Here is a 16674-nt window from a genome sequence, read left to right on the forward strand (position 1 = left end):
TTATCCAGTATGAAATCTAATGTAGAAGATCTCACACACACCCAGCCTCCGATCCATAGGAATTAACTAATTAAAGAAACATGCCAGGGTCGACCGGGAATCGAACTCGGTACCCCTTGTTAACCATTCAGTCATGAAGCCGGACATAAGTGTGAAAAATAACTGAAGTTTTTTTAAATATTCATGTATTTTTAATCCATGTTATGGTAATTTAGTGTAACATTTTGATAATAGTAGGGTAATTTCACTCGTGCTTTGTGGTTACACTGATTCGGTTGTGTTTTATTTCTTGTACATATGATTTGATGAACTTGTGACCGTGCTGTTTGGTTCACCTGGTTATGTGAACTGTGTTGTAAACGGGTGAAATATTCCTGTTATATGATTTCATATTTTAGCCTAAATCCATCAACTGTAACATGTTAGAGTGCATTTCTAGAATACTTTTCTTGGCATACATATGCATTGTTTCAGTTTCATCAGTAAGTACATTGTGATAATATGCTGTTTAACATAACCTATAGGTATTTTTACGTATTAAGTTAATATTGAAAGTACTGTATGATTATTTCATTTTTATATACTTTCATTATTCTAACCGTCTGTTGATACCGCCCTAGTTTTTCCTGTAACCTATTTTTTATCTTATCTAAATCTCAGTTCCAGGCTGATGTGGATTATGATGGACTTATAACCGTAAAACTGCAACATGCATTGGATCCTATCCCAAGTACAGATTTCTCTGATCGGGGACTTGTTAATGTTCAAAGCATTCGTACAGGATCTGTTGCACTTCAACAGGCATCACTGTCTACTGATGATAGGCAGAGGCTAATGGTGAGTAATAAACCTAGTGTTAATAATTTTGCTAATTCACATCATATTACATTACAGCCCTCTTGGTATTCGTTGAGGCGTGAATTCTAAGTGGTCTGACAGCGTGGTTAGCCAGCTCGAGTCACATTGGTCGAAAAACTTCACCATCAGAATGTTGGCCGGCAGGGTACGAGAGGTGGTGCTATACAAGTGGTGCATGTCAACAACGTGAATTAAATTCCAAACCTCTCCACAGTGATCGTATGGAGTGAGGGCATATGATGTTGATTGTGATTTCTTTCACACAATGCAAATGCTGGGGCTGTACCATAATTAAGGCCATGGCCGCTTCCTTCTCATTCCTAGGCCTTTCCTATCCCATCGTCGCCATAAGACCTATCTGTGTCGGTGCGACGTAAAACAAATAGCAAAAAAAAAAATTTTTAAAATGGTGATTTGTTCATTAGATGTAACATTAAGCCTTGACCTGACTGCTTGGTTGTATTCGACGGGAGTAGGCTGTGTGCCAGCACTGTGTTTTACCTTCTCCGTTCCTACAATCTTTTATCACATCATTTATTTCATCTCATTAACTCCTCTGATGAGGTTGACATCAGGAAGGGCATGCGGTCATAAAAACTTGCTACAAAGATTCATCTCGCTTCATACCCGACCCCATAGAGGAACGGGGCAAGGGTTGGACATACACATCATGTTACATTACCAAAGTTAAATTCTTTGACTATGAGATATTTGCTTTTTCATTCCAAATTAACCATATGTTACACAGGGATCATAATTATAAAATGTATTTACTTGAAGGTTTCTTTCAACATCTTATTAACAGTAATTCATGCCATAACAGCTTAGGCCTTCACAGGCAGCATCTGGATGAGTAAAGAAATTATGTAATGAACTTGTACACTTCGTCAAATTCGATTAATCTCTCCCAAGATTTCAGCAGAAACTGCGCCTGGGATTTTCAAGGGATCCGCTCATTTTGAAGGTCAGTAGTGGACTGAAGCTGTAGCTGTTGAATATATAGTGGTGGCACATTGTTCTGTGCACATTTTGGACTTTGCTGCACCAAAGGGGTCAGCATTGGTTGATTTACTGTGGTGGCTGACAGTCACTGGTTGGCTGTATTTTCTCATAGCTGTCCCTTGCTTCTTTACAAAAAAAAATTTTAATTTTTTTTTTTTTTTTTAGTATGGGTATCCAGACTCTGTTTATTCGTTGGGTTTATTCCTATCTGTTGAAATTGATGATATGTTCTATGGCTTAATGTTGTAAAGAAGTGTGGTAGTGTACTGTTGCTAGGAGTAACCTACATCCGTGTCCCTGTAAGGTATGGTATTTCATGGCCATCCCGTAGAGTACAGTATGTTCAGAGACATGGGTATAAGTCCAGGATCCACTGGCACAGGCAAGCACGGGCTCCGCGGCTGCTGTTCGTGCGTCTATACGACGTCATGTATTACGTGTTAGAAAGTTGAGGTTTGTAATTGTGGCGGGCAATTCAAAGGGACGTGTAGCGGCAACTAAATTTATAAATTAATGGTCTGATATATTTGGCTGTTTGAGACAATGTAACATGGTCTACAGGCACTAAATTGGGTTAAGACTTCTCCAGCTGGTTTGTAAAAGAGACATTAACGATCCGATATAATGCGTCTGACGTGACGTGATGAAAACTTGATGAGTATGAGGTACGTCCAGCAAGTACAAAGCATTGGTCTGGTTTGGTTAGATCCGGTTAGTGGAAAAACCATTGGTCTGAGGACAAGCAAAGGGGGTCTGGGGGCGTAACCCCCCGGTTAGGGCTGCAAAGCGGCCAACAGGCCTCTAGCATCCCGTACAAAAACAATTGTTATTCTTCACCGAAAACCACTGATGGTGACAGGTTAGGTTGTGATCTATCGAAAACCACTGATAAAGACAGGTTAGGTTGTGATCCACCGAAAACCACTAACAGTGACATGTTCGGTGAGGTCCGACAGCATTGCTAATTGAGTGACTGTTGTTGGAAGTACACTTTTGGTGATCACATTACGAATGGTAAAGTAACACTATACATACGACTATATTGCAATCACTGAGACAGGATATGAATTTATGGGCACTCACCATAAGTTGGCACAGGAGTGGACAGAAAATGGACTTCATGTGTTTGTGTAGATGTACTCCCTCTTAAAATAATAATTACCAGTATGGATGCTGCACCAAACAGGAGTTTCAGTTGTTTTGGTTAGTTGTAGCCTACTTCCTCTTAAAACAATTTGACAATTTACCTGCATTAGTCTTAAGGTCCTACCTCCATAGTCAATAATCTGTGGTTGCTCATTCCCCACTCCAGTTGGCAGCCCTCCTCTGACTACAATCTTCTTCATCTTTGCCAGCATGACTCAATGACTCTCTCATGCAGGTTTCCTAACGTGTAGGAGCCTCACCTGTTCACGTGCAGTTCATCTCATGCAAAGTCCCAGTCTCCTATCCAGCAATCCATCTCCAAAGGGCATGACAATCAACTCGGCTTTGAATTGTCAAACATTGAACTGGTTGTGTAAGGCTATTAAAGAAAAGCGGCGGGGGGGAAATTGAGCACTGGTGTGGTTTTGTTATGCAACACCGCACACGGCCCGCCAAACGTTCGAACTGCTGCAGCGATTCAAGTGGGAGGTATGGCAACATCCTCCATAGAGTCCAGACTTAGCGCCACGCGATTATCAGATTATCATGTGTTCAGTAAGCTGAAAAAGGATCTCGTGGACGACGATTCCAAAATGATGAGAAGGTGAAAGCAGCTGTCTCCAGGTGGTTACATAGCGCTGGAGGTGATTTCAACGTATCCAGAAACAAAAAGTTGGTTGACCGATCCGAGAAATGTTTACAGTCTCTTGGGGACTATGTGGAAAAGTGAACTTACATTGTATGTTGTCATAGCCGTGTTGCCTCTATATAGGTGGTTTCACAAATGGCTATAACTTGGAAGTGTAACTTACTTATTGATTCACCCTCGTATATGCCTAGAAATCTTATCAATTACTGAATGTGATATTGTCATTTGTGCAGAGTCATGGCTGAATAGGAATGTAAACAGTAGGAAAGTAAATCGGGATGATTTCATTATTTGTAGAAGGGACAGAGTCCAGAGGGGTGGAGTATTTATCTGTGTGCTAAAGAACATAGGTAGGTGTTTAAAATGGGTTGATAAGGATCATGAAATGCTGTGTGTGTGCACACACGCGCGCGCGCTCAAATCATGGATCAAGGGAATGCCAACCCCATTCAAATATTAGGAATATATAGGGCATATGGTAACAACTTCTCAGTACTCGATAGGCTGTATGATGTTACGTGTACAGGCAACAATATGTAGAAATGTTTTATAATTGCAGATGACCTCAATCATTCAGACGTAAACTGGTCTGGCGAGGCTACGGAAAGGGGCTAAGTCAGGTTGCAGTAAACAAGCTAATTAGGGATGGTGGATTTACTCAAGTAGTAGACTTTCCTACTAGATGAATAACACTTTAGATGTTTCATCGTGTAAGACCTGATGACTTACTCTTTAGCTGTATGGCAGTACCTGGAATTAATGACCACTATGCTGGAGATTTAAATATTAGATATCCCACAAACTACAAGGGGCGTACTATATTGTTTTACGCTTTATTTTTTGTACGTGCGGATATGGTTTGCATTTCACTTTTGAAGATGGTGACATGTAACTAATGTCTTGTTCCACCGTTTGGTAGCAGCACACGCACAGGGGCCAACGAATGCACTCGTCATAGCCATTTCAAAAGAACACTGTCAGCATAGGAGCAGACAACATGGAAAGCAACCATCAGGGACAGCGCTATACGACTTGGTTCCTATGGAAAGAAAGCATGACCATTGCAGAAATTCATCAGCGCTTGGTGGCAGTCTGTGGAGAACATGCGCTGTAACGGAAAACAGTTTACAACTGGGTGGAAGGTTGGAAAACAGGGCACACATCGGTGCACAAGGGAACCAGTTCTGGAAGAAGTGTGACAGTGTCAACACCAGCCAACAATGCCTGGGTCGAACAGGTCATCCAAGGAAACAAATGCAGTACATTTACGGAAATGGTGGCAGCCACGGGAACTAGCCGAAACATCCTGCAGCGAATCGTGCACGGCCACTTACAGTTGGGGAAGGTGTCATCCACATGGGTGCCTAGACTCTTGTCTGCATACGAAAAGCAGAGACATGTGGACGTGTGCCAAGAACTTTTGCAATGCTGTGATCTACATCCAGGCGACTTCATGGCTAGGCTTGTGACTTGTGATGAGACATGGCTTCATTACCATGAGCCACAAACGAAACAACAATCGATGCAATGGAAGCATAGGGGCAGTCCACCACCAAAGAAGTGATTATCACCTGTTCGGAAACATGAAGAAACCTCTGTGTGGTTGCCATTTTGTGGATTTTGCAGAACTGGACACTGGACACATCAGTGACAAAAGTGCATACAGTTACAAGGAGATTCTGTTAAGAAGGTGGATGTAACAACCGATGTGTAATGTACTTCATTTGAGTAGAAAAAAATAAAGTGTAAAACAATATAGTACGCACTTCGTAGATAATGAGGCGAAAATAAAAGTATACCAGTATAGTAAAGCTGACCCCTTTAAATTCCAAGAGTTTCTATGGCAAATATTTCCCTGCTGGGCATCACATGGCGCGAACGTAAACGTAATGTGGGATAATTTCATTAATATTATTAATAAGGCCGTTGAACAGTTTGTGCCCCTTAAATTACTAAAATGGGACTCAGATCCGGAATACTACAATAGGAAAATTAGGAGCCTGAAAAGGAAAGTAAGGAAAGCATACAACAAAAAGGCAATTTAGTTTGGAGCATATGAATAGATTTCATAAGCTGTCCAAAGAACTTGTTTCTGAAAAGAAAGCTGCTCATGACAAACATATGAAAGGTATACTTCCTTGCAGGGAAAATGGGTGGAAAAATCTCTATAAGTATGTTAGGAAAAGGAAAGGAGCCAGCCATGATGTGTCAGTGATAATCTTTAGTGAAGATGATGTAATTACTGACAGTCTACTAATAGCAAATTAATTAAATCATTGGTATGGGAACTCATTTAATGAGCAGAAGAGCCTGGCAATAGACATTATGATAACACTGATCGTTCTCTCTTCCAAATTAGCCATAGAAAAATTTAGGAAAGAATTAAGAACTTAAGGAAATATAAGTCGACAGGGCCTGATAATATTGCTGGGTTGGTTCTGAAACTGGGAGGTTGAGCTATTCTACACTGTTTGGAAATACTATTTACCTACTGTGTCTCTCAACAGTATGCAGATTCCAGATGACTGGAAGAAAGCAACTGTACCTAGGTAGTCCCGATTTTTAAAGGGGCAACAGGCTGCTAATGGACAACTATAGACCCATTAACCTTACGTCGATTGTGTGCAAACAAATGGAACACCTCATGTCAGAATATCTAATGGAACAATGGGAGAAAAGTTTGTGGAATAATGGCCGTCAACATGGGTTTAGAAAAGGTTTCTCCATGATGTTGCTCTTGCAAGATATTAGTGAGCCATTAGACAAAGATGTGCAAGTTGATGCTATTGTAATCGATTTTGCTAAAGCATTTGATGTAGTACCACATGACATTCTGATCCGAAAATTGGTTGAAACAAACATTGATAAAAGGGTGGTTCTGTGGACTAGGGAATTTTTGACAGGCTGCACGCAGAGGGTAAAGGTGGGAAGTAAATACCCTGACAAAGTTTCTATAACGTCGGGAGTAGTGTGGTAGGGTAGTGTTATAAGGCCACTCCTATTTACGGCATTTATCAACAATCTGCCGAACGAAAGTCGAAGTGAACGCAGATTGTTTGCGGACGACTGCATAATGTACAGAAAAATACAGAATGCTGGCGACAATAGGTTATTAGAAGCTGATATAAATATACTCCATAAGTGGGAACTCTGTAACAAAATTAAAATAAATTCCCGAAAATGCAGTCTCATAAGAATGGGAAAGAAACATAGGCAATTGGACTTTCAGTATTATCTTGAATTGGATGCTCTGGCTCTGGTAGAGAGTGACTCATGCAAGTACCTAGGAATCCACGAGAAGTCTAAAGTAGGACACCCATGTAGGAAGTGTAATTTCTAAAGCATGCAAGTCCTTACACTTCATGATGAGAGTGCTAGAGGGCAGCAGTTCCCAGGCGAAAGCTCAGGGCCAGTCCTAACAGCCGAATGGGATCCATATCAAACAGGATTCATTGAGATGGTACAGTGAAAGACTGCAAGATTTGTGCTTAACGATTTCAATCCTAGAAGTAATGTGACCAGTATGATAGAAAAACTTGGGTGGGAGACACTGGAGACCAGAAGGAAACGGACATGTTTATGTGCCATGTATAATGCGTACATGAATAAGCCAGCTTGGGGAGAATTGAACAGTCGGCTAGAAAAGCCCTGTTACATAAGCAGGGCAGATCATCCATATAGAGTAAAAGGTAGATTGCACAAAACTAACAATGGTAAATATTTGTTTTTAAATCAGGGTATTGATGATTGCAATGCATTACCTTCAGTAGACTCCAGCATTCTGTAAATTGTGTGTAAATTTCTATGTGATGGTGTCATATTTTAATGCAACACTCAATCCACTGTAAATTGTAGTATGTATTAAGGCATCTGAATTACAGGTAAACTCCGTTATACGCGGATTCGTTATCCGCGATTTCGCATATAAGCGATTTTGGTTTTAAGTCTATTGCAGCCATCTGGTAACAGTACGTGGAAGCTGTAATGCCTTAAGGCGGGTATAGACTTGCGCGCCGAACTCTGTAACGTACACTACGTCACGCTCCAATGTTAAACGCTGCAAGCGCATATCTACTTGCATCTTTTGTCATGTTTGTCGAGACGTGAATCGTTAGTTCCGGTCAGTAGAGCTGTAAAGTTGCACTTGACAGGTTTCGTGTTTAAAACGCCGGGTAAAAGGACAGAAAGTGTGACTGTCGAAGGAAAGAAGCGTGTAGCAAAGTCATATTCGTTAGGAACAACGCTAGAAGTTTTGGGCAGCTTTGAGAAACGTGAGCGTAGTGTTGACATTCAGCTTGCTTTGGGACTTCGTGAATCCTATGTGAGAACTATTGGTGATAATGCGGAATCAATTCAAAAAAACTGCTCAACCTTCTACTAATTTAAGTTTGACTGGAGTGACCAAATCTTGCTCGGAAGCGATGAAAAGAATGAATAGGATCGAGCATCACAACCAACAATACATGCCTCTTTCTGGAGCTGCTATTCAAGCTAAAGCCAAGAGCTTGTATGCAGAGTTTAGTTTATTATTGTGTGTTTCAGTGTTTCAGAAACATGATAATGGTTATTTTTTAAAAAATACTAAGAATCTCTGCTTTATGTGAGTAAACGGAAACCTAATCCTATATTTTACCTATAAAATGACTCTCGATTTACGCGAATTCGCTATGCGCGCCAATTCCGCGGAACGTAACTATCGTGTATAACGAGGTCTACCTGTATTTAAGGTATGTCTGCATTTGTATATGAACGTGTTGTTATATTAAGCTAGTAGTAAGCCCAACCTATAGTATTGTAAGCCGTGGTGTTAAGCACTGGAAATACTTAAGTTGTGTGTGAATTTGTATATGATGCTGGATTTAGAATTTAAACTAGTAGTATTTCTTACAGTAAATAATATATAATACTGTAATCCCACTTCAATATGGAACCAATGACATTCATAACTATAAGTAGTATTTCTTGTAAGAGCCTCCGTGGCTCAGACAGCAGCGCATCGGCCTCTCACCGCTGGATACCGTGGTTCAAATCCCGGTCACTCCATGTGAGATTTGTGCTGGACAAAGCGAAGGCGGGACAGGTTTTTCTCCGGGTACTCCGGTTTCCCCTGTCATCTTTCATTCCAGCAACACTCTCCATTCGCATTTCATAGCCTCTATCAGTCATTAATAAATCACTTTGGGAGTGGCGACCCCGTCGTACTAACAGCCTATATATATGATTCATTCATTATATCCCTGACCCAGTCAGTGACTGGAAAACAGGTTGTAGGTTTTCATTCAGTATTTCTTGTAATATTTTCTTTCCATGGAATTGCTTGTTGTAGGCTACTCTTGTTGTTGTTGTTGGATAATTATGTTTTAACTCTACATTAATACCACACTTCTGTAAGTGATCATTGCCACCGGGATATTTCCCAATTGCGGTGTATTTTTTAATAGTAATATGTATTTCTGATGATGCATTTGATTCTCTTTCCTCCTGCGAGATTGCTTCTCTCTACTTCACCACCTTTCTCTTGTTAAGCAGAGTTCTCTCTACCGAAAGAACATTAATTTGCTTCTTTCCTTTTTTCATCATAGCTTTTATAAAAGCCTAAATTGAGGGTCACATTTCTTTTTAGTTGTAAAATGTTTATTTTTAGACAAAATAATTGGTTTGTTTACAGTCTATTTAGAAATAGTGAGCTTTTTTATAGATTCGTCCACTGGTTGGAAAGCTGAAGTATTAGCTCATTTTGTTTTATTTTTGTTAATAAAAGTATCTAATGTACAGTCATCAGGTTTAAATGTAGTCTTATATATATTTAATAAAGACATTTATCCTGAAGACTAAAAAATAAATAATCTGTAGCTAAAATAAAATTATTCCTGTTCATTTTTGGGGGTGGTTTTTAGGACATAACTGTTCTCCATAAGTCCTTCCTTTCAAACTAGTGGTTATGCAGAAGAAAAATATATATATCACAACCATTGCATAAGGTAAAATTTATTTTTTAGCACAAACGTTACTCTGTTACTTTGTGAGTTAGTATGAAAATTTCAAAATATATCATTATCATAAGAGTATAGCTTGGAAAATTGTAAAGAACAAATGCCTGGTGATAAAAAGTCACCTACTGAGTGAACAGGTACCTGGATAATACAGGTACCCGCTTTACCCGATTACCTGGCCATCAATAGCTCTAGGAGAGATTTATCTGGTTTCTGTCTTGTATATGTTGAGAAATAGTTTGTATATAATGTGATTTTATTTTGTCTCTTAAAGAATAGCTGCTGATGAAGGATTAAAGAAATAGCCATTCAGAAGAAGATCAAATTTTATTCTTCTTGAGAAGAGTTCTGTTAGAAGGGTAGCCTCTGCTAGACATATTACTGAGCTCGATAGCTGCAGTTGCTTAAGTGCAGCCAGTATCCAGTATTCGGGAGATAGTGGGTTCAAACCCCACTGTCGGCAGCCCTGAAGATGGCTTTCCGTGGTTTCCCATTTCCACGCCAGGCAAATGCTGGGGCTGTATCTTATTTAAGGCCACGGCTGCTTCCTTCCCACTCCCAGCCCTTTCCTGTCCCATCGTCGCCATAAGACCTATCTGTGTCAGTGCGACGTAAAGCAACTTGTGAAAAAAAATGGCCTCTTACGACTTCTTACAAATTGGAACCGTCTCTTAATTCTTGTCATCTTAATGTTAATTGATCATGTGTTCAGAATTATGAAGTTCAGTGTTGCTACTGATTTCATTGGTCCCTTATTTTGTGGGAAGCCGGCCCCGTGGTGTAGGGGTAGCGTCCCTGCCTCTTACCCGGAGGCCCCGGGTTTGATTCCCGGCCAGGTCTGGGATTTTTACCTCGACCTGAGGGCTGGTTCGAGGTCCACTCAGCCTACATGATTAGAATTGAGAAGCTATCTGACAGTGAGATACCGACCCCGGTCTCGAAAACCAAGAATAACGGCCGAGAGGATTCGTCGTGCTGACTACACGACACCTCGTAATCGGCAGGCCTTCGCGCTGAGCAGCGGTCACTTGGTAGGCCAAGCCCCTTCAAGGACTGTAGTGCCATTGGGGGGGGGGGATTATTTTGTGGGAATTATCTCTTACTTAATTTCACCCAGAATTGGTATCTCCTCCAAGGATCACAAGTTATGAGACATATTTCACAACTTGAGGCTTCAAATGAGTTTAGCATTACTTAATTCAGGCCCCCTGATTTCTAATTTTCCTGTTTCACTTTTGTATGTTAAATGTTTTTCATCTCTAGCTCCAGCAGTATTAAGCTTTCAAAGATTAGGTGCCCTGATATTCTTGCCTTTCAAATTGTATTCTGTACTTTATACAATATCCTCTACCAAAGGATCAAATTAAAGACTCCGGTGTTTGACATAGTCGGTGTTGATGTAGCTGGGCCTTTGCATTTAAGACATGGCCTGGATTTGCTTATTCACATGTGTTGTGCACCTGGAATTATTGTCAGATTGGGTAGAGAATATAAAGGTTCAACCAAGATGTCTATCTAAATCATCCAATTCTTCTCTGATAGAAGGGAAGACAAGAGAAACCAGTAAAATTGGTAGAACTGTAAAAATTCCTACTAGATTAGGCTTACAATTATTGTATTTTGAAGTGATTGTATTTATGTATATTTGAGTCGTTTTTCCACCAACTCAAGGTGGGAGTATGTCATAACTGTGGAAAAGAGGCATTGCAATGAAGTTGTCATTTGTTTTTGTTTCTTTGTGTTCTTTGGACTGGGTTAGAAATATTGTCATAGCAACTGATCGAGTAAATAAATTGTCCCATTGAAGTAGAACTCTTATTTTGTAGAAAGTAAGAAACTGTGATATGCCGGTGTGCATAACTGTATCTGGGTGGACTTCAACACTCCTTGAGGTTCCATCACAACAGATCTTCATTCTGTTGGGAAGAAATTTAATTAAATTAAATTGTTGGAAGTCTGGAATGATCAGAAAGCTGAATAAAGACATGAAAAGAGAAGAAACAAACAGATAGATGAATATACGGTAGGTGGTTAAAGACTAAGAGCACATGACAAACACAAAAGAAGAAAAGGAATCTAATGGTCATGGTCAATCAACAGAAGTAATAAAAAGGAACAAACAAGTGACAAAGAAAGTCATTTAAAGAAAGGTAGGAACACATAATAGGATATACAAAATGCAAGGCAGTATGGGAAAAGAGAGCAACAGAAAGGAGACAAGGATGAGGACAATCTCCACATCTTCAGATAGATAGGCTGTATCCTAATTAGTCCCAATTCTTCTCCATCCATTTTATCTCTGCCCCCCTAAGAGCTCGTTTCTGCTTCTGAGCTTCATCAAGAGGATGGGCATTGACACTCATTGAAGAGCCATCTCGAAAGCTCTTCAGTCTTGATACAGAAAGTGTAATGTATGAAGGAACCCAACAAACACAGGAAAAGGGAAGAGATATAAGATTGAATATAGATAGTAAAAGACTTGGAATATAAGTAATGGAAAGGAACAAACAAGTGTCATATCGAGTCATATACAGAGAGAATGGAACACATACTGTAATAAGATAAATACAGTGACAGATTAGCATGGGAAAGGGAGCAGTAGAAAGAGGAGAAGAGGACAATCATGAAAACACAAAAGAACAAGGATAATCTCTCTTTAAGTATTCATACACTGCCGTCTTCAAATAGATGGGCTCTCCCTTAAAAAATCCAAGTTCTTCATCCATCTCTCCTCAGCCCCATACAAACTTTTGTTTTTGTTTTGCCCTTTCAGTTACTTAAATTGCCCCTTTGGGATTATTTTCTCTCTTAAGCCTAGTTCACACTGGGTCTGTATTGTCTTGTGCTCCTTGAACAACTTGGTTGCGTATGACCAGACAGTGGTTGGTGTTTTTTTTTTTTTTACATAACAGACTGCAGAACAGCCCTACAACCAAAGGTACTCCTTCCACCCTGTCAACATCCATGCATATCAACCACCGTTTATTTTCCATTTATTTCCCCATCACATTACCTACGTTCTTGCAAGTATTCAATCGATTTGGCTAAATTTGACGAGAAGAAGAGATAGAATGATAGGGCACATCTTAAGACACCCAGGACTTGTTCAGATGGTTTTTGAAGGAAGTGTAGAGGGTAAGAACAGTAGGGGTAGACCAAAGTATGAATATGACAAGCTGATTAGAGCAGATGTAGGATGCCGTAGTTATGTAGAAATGAAAAGGTTAGCACAGGATAGAGTGGCATGGATAGTTGCATCAAACCAGTCTATGGACTGATGACTCAAACACATTTGTTCTTGTGTGGATTGAGATTTTTTTATTTAGGTTATGTGTTATTATTTCTCCAAGATATTTAAATTGAGTTACTATTTTGATTTTATTACCATTTATGGTAACTTCTTTTAGTTGTGTTGGTTTTTGGGGCATAATTTCTGTTTTTTCAAATTATATTTTGAGGCCACAATCTCCTCTCGCCAGTTTGATTCAGTATCTCTTCATTTGTGATTTGATCTATCCATCTCACCTTCAGCATTCTTCTGTAACACCACATTTCAAAAGCTTCTATTCTCTTTCTTTCTGAGCTAGTTATCTTCCATGTTTCACTTCCATACAATGCCATGCTCCACATGAAAGTCTTCAAAAACATCTTTCTAATTCCTATATCAGTGTTTGAAGTGAGCAAAATTCTTCTCTTAAGAAAGCTCTTCCTTGCTTGTGCTAATCTGCATTTTATGTACTCCTTACTTCTGCCATCATTAGTTATTTTACTACCCAAGTAACAGTATTCATCTACTTCCTTTAAGACTTCATTTCCTAATTTAATATTTGCTGCATCACCTGCCTTCGTTCGACTGGACTCCATTACTTTTGTTTTGGAGTTATTTATTTTCATCTTGTACTCCTTACCTAAGACTTTGTCCATACCATTCAGCAGCTTCTCGAGATCTTCTGCATTCTCAGATAAAATAACAATATCATTGGCAAATCTCAAGGTTTTGATTTCCTCTCCTTGGATTGTGATTCCCTTTCCAAATTCCTCTTTGATTTCCTTTACTGCCTGTTCTATGTAAGCATTGAAAAGGAGAGGGGACAAACTGCAGCCTTGCCTCACTCCTTTCTGGATTGCTGCTTCTTTTTCAAAGCCCTCAATTCTTATCACTGCAGCCTGATTTTTATACAGATTGTAGATAATTCTTCGTTCTCGGTATCTGATCCCAATCACCTTCAGAATCTTAAATAGCTTGGTCCAATCAACATTACCGAATGCCTTTTCTAGATCTATGAATGCCATGTACGTGGGCTTGTCCTTCTTGATTCGATCCTCTAAGATCAGACGTAAAGTCAGGATTGCTTCATGTGTTCCTACATTTCTTCTGAAGCCAAATTGATCTTCTCCCAACTCAGCTTCAACTAGTTTTTCCATTCTTCTGTAAATAATACGTGTTAAAATTTTGCAGGCATGAGATACTAAACTAATGGTGCAATAGTTTTCACACCTGTCAGCACCGGCTTTGTTGGGAATACGTATAACAACATTCTGCCGAAAATCGGATGGGACTTCTCCTGTCTCATATATCTTACACATTAAATGGAATAGCCTTGCCATGCTGGTTTCTCCTAAGGCAGAGGGAATGTCATCAGTTCCAGGTGCCTTGTTCCTATTTAGATCTCTCACAGCTCTGTCAGACTCTGACCTCAAAATTGGGTCTCCCATTTCATCAGCATCAACAGCCTCTTCTTGTTCCAGCACCAAATTATCTACATCTTCACCTTGATACAACTGTTGGATATGTTCCTGCCATCTTTTCGCTTTGTCTTCTTTCCCTAGAAGCGGCTTTCCATCTGAGCTCTTAATATTCATACACCTAGACTTCCTTTCTCCAAAGGTTTCCTTGATTTTCCTGTATGCAGCATCTATCTTTCGTAGGACCATACAACCTTCGACATCCTTGCACTTCTCCTTCAGCCAGTCTTCCTTAGCTATCTTGCACTTTCTATCCAGTTAATTCTTTAATCACCTGTATTCTTTTCTGCCCTCAGTTCTAGTATCTCCTGAGTTATCCACTGACTCTTAGTTAATCTTTTCTTCCTTCCTAGCATTTCTTCAGCAGCCCTGCTGACTTCATTTTTCATGACTATCCACTCTTCCTCTATTGTATTTCCTTCAGCCTTTTCATTTAGTCCTTTTGCAACATGTTCCTTGAAACAATCCCTCACGCTCTTTTCTTTCAACTTGTCTAGATCCCATCCTTTGGATTCTTTCCTTTCTTCAGTTTCTTCAGTTTCAGATGGCATTTCATGACCAACAAGTTGTGGTCAGAGTCCACATCTGCTCCTGGGAAAGTTTTGCAATCCAACACCTGGTTTCTGAATCTCTGCCTAATCATACTGAAGTCTATTTGATACCTTCCAGTGTCTCGAGGTCTCGTCCACGTATAAAGCCAACGTTTGTGGTGTTTGAACCAAGCATTAGCAAGGACTAAATTATGATCAGTGCAGAATGCAACCAGCCGACTTCCTCTTTCGTTCCCTTGTCCCAATCCGAATTCTCCTACCATATTACCTTCTTTTCCTTGGCCTACCACTGCATTCCAGTCTCCCATCACAATTAGATTCTCGTCACCTTTTACATATTGTATTAATTCTTCTATCTCTTCATCTGTTCTTTCGATTTCCTCATCATCCGCTGAGCTCGTAGGCATATAGACCTGCACTATTGTGGTGGGCATTGGCTTGGTGTCTATCTTGACGACAATAATACTTTCACTATGCTGGTCGTAGTAGCTTACCCACTGCCCTATTTTCTTATTCATTATTAAACCAACTTCTGCATTTCCTCTGTTTGATTTTGTGTTGATAATTCGGTAGTCGCCTGACCAGAAATCCTGTTCTTCCTGCCAGCGTACTTCACTTATACCAACTACATCTAACTCTAGTCTATCCATCTCCCTTTTCAGATTCTCTAATCTACCACAACAATTCAAACTTCTAACATTCCACGCTCTGACTCGCAGAATGTCAGTATCCATCTACATGATGATCCATCTCGTGTAGTCCCCACCCGGAAATCCAAATGGGGGACTAGTTTACCTCCGGAATATTTTACCCGGGAGGAAGCCATCATCAGTACATCATTCATACAGAGAGAGCTGCATGTCCTCGGGAGTTAGTTATGGCTGTAGTTTCCCGTTGATTTCATCCGTGTAGCAGTATAACACAGCTAAGCTATGTTGAGTATTATTACAAGGCCATATCTGTCAATCATCCAGACTGCCGCCCTTGCAACTTCCGAAAGTCTGCTACCCCACTTTCGATGTACCATTCCTTAGTCTGTCTCTCAACAGATACCCATCCGAAATGGTTGCACCTGCTCGGCTATCTGCTTCATTGTGACACGCAAGCCTCCCCACCGCGGCAAGGTCACATGGTTTGCAGGGGAGACAAGAACAAATAGATTAGCTAAAGCACAAAAATTAACATGGGATATTTACAAAAAGAAATGTCTATGAATAAATGCAAAAATAAAACACTACAACACAGTTATAAAACCAGAAGCTACATATGCAGCAGAAACACTTTTTCACCTGAATAAACAATCAAAGACTGACAGACTTAAGAAAATTGAAAGGAGGATTGGAAGAACATGCATCAACAAAAAATACCAGAAAGATGGACAGTGGCGGTTAATACCTAACAAAATCGTGTACACATAGCTAGAACCCATTACAGATACGGTGCGTAAGAGGAGATTGGGATTCTTTGGACATATTATGAGGATGCAGAATTCAAGACTTCTGAAACAACTAGTACAACATAATCTCGTCTCAAAAAATACCACAACAGGATGTAAATGGATTAGAGAAGTAAGAGAGGATCTGAAGGAAATAGGCCTTACAACAGAAGACACCACAAATAAGATAAAATTGAATACAAAACTCAAGAATACAAACCTCCGCTTTACCCTTACACAAAACAAACCAACAACATGCATATTTTCAACTGAGGAAAGGGCACGAAGATCGGA

At 39.9% G+C, this 16674-nt stretch overlaps 1 protein-coding gene across 4 annotated transcripts in view; it reads left to right on the forward strand.

The window, feature by feature from the left end:
- Window positions 1-303: 303 nt before the first annotated feature.
- Window positions 304-16674, forward strand: part of EMC10 (ER membrane protein complex subunit 10) — a 40712-nt gene continuing 24341 nt past the window's right edge. For all 4 annotated transcript variants that reach the window (XM_067142698.2, XM_068226592.1, XM_067142696.2 and 1 more), the window contains exons 1-2: window positions 304-482; window positions 661-837. In XM_067142698.2, coding sequence (XP_066998799.2) covers window positions 420-482; window positions 661-837 — 240 coding nt within the window. In that variant the 5' untranslated portion in view covers window positions 304-419. The remainder of the gene's footprint in view (window positions 483-660; window positions 838-16674) is intronic.

The sequence above is a fragment of the Anabrus simplex genome, chromosome 3 (assembly GCF_040414725.1).
Source record: "Anabrus simplex isolate iqAnaSimp1 chromosome 3, ASM4041472v1, whole genome shotgun sequence".
In the NCBI taxonomy this organism is placed as follows: domain Eukaryota; kingdom Metazoa; phylum Arthropoda; class Insecta; order Orthoptera; family Tettigoniidae; genus Anabrus; species Anabrus simplex.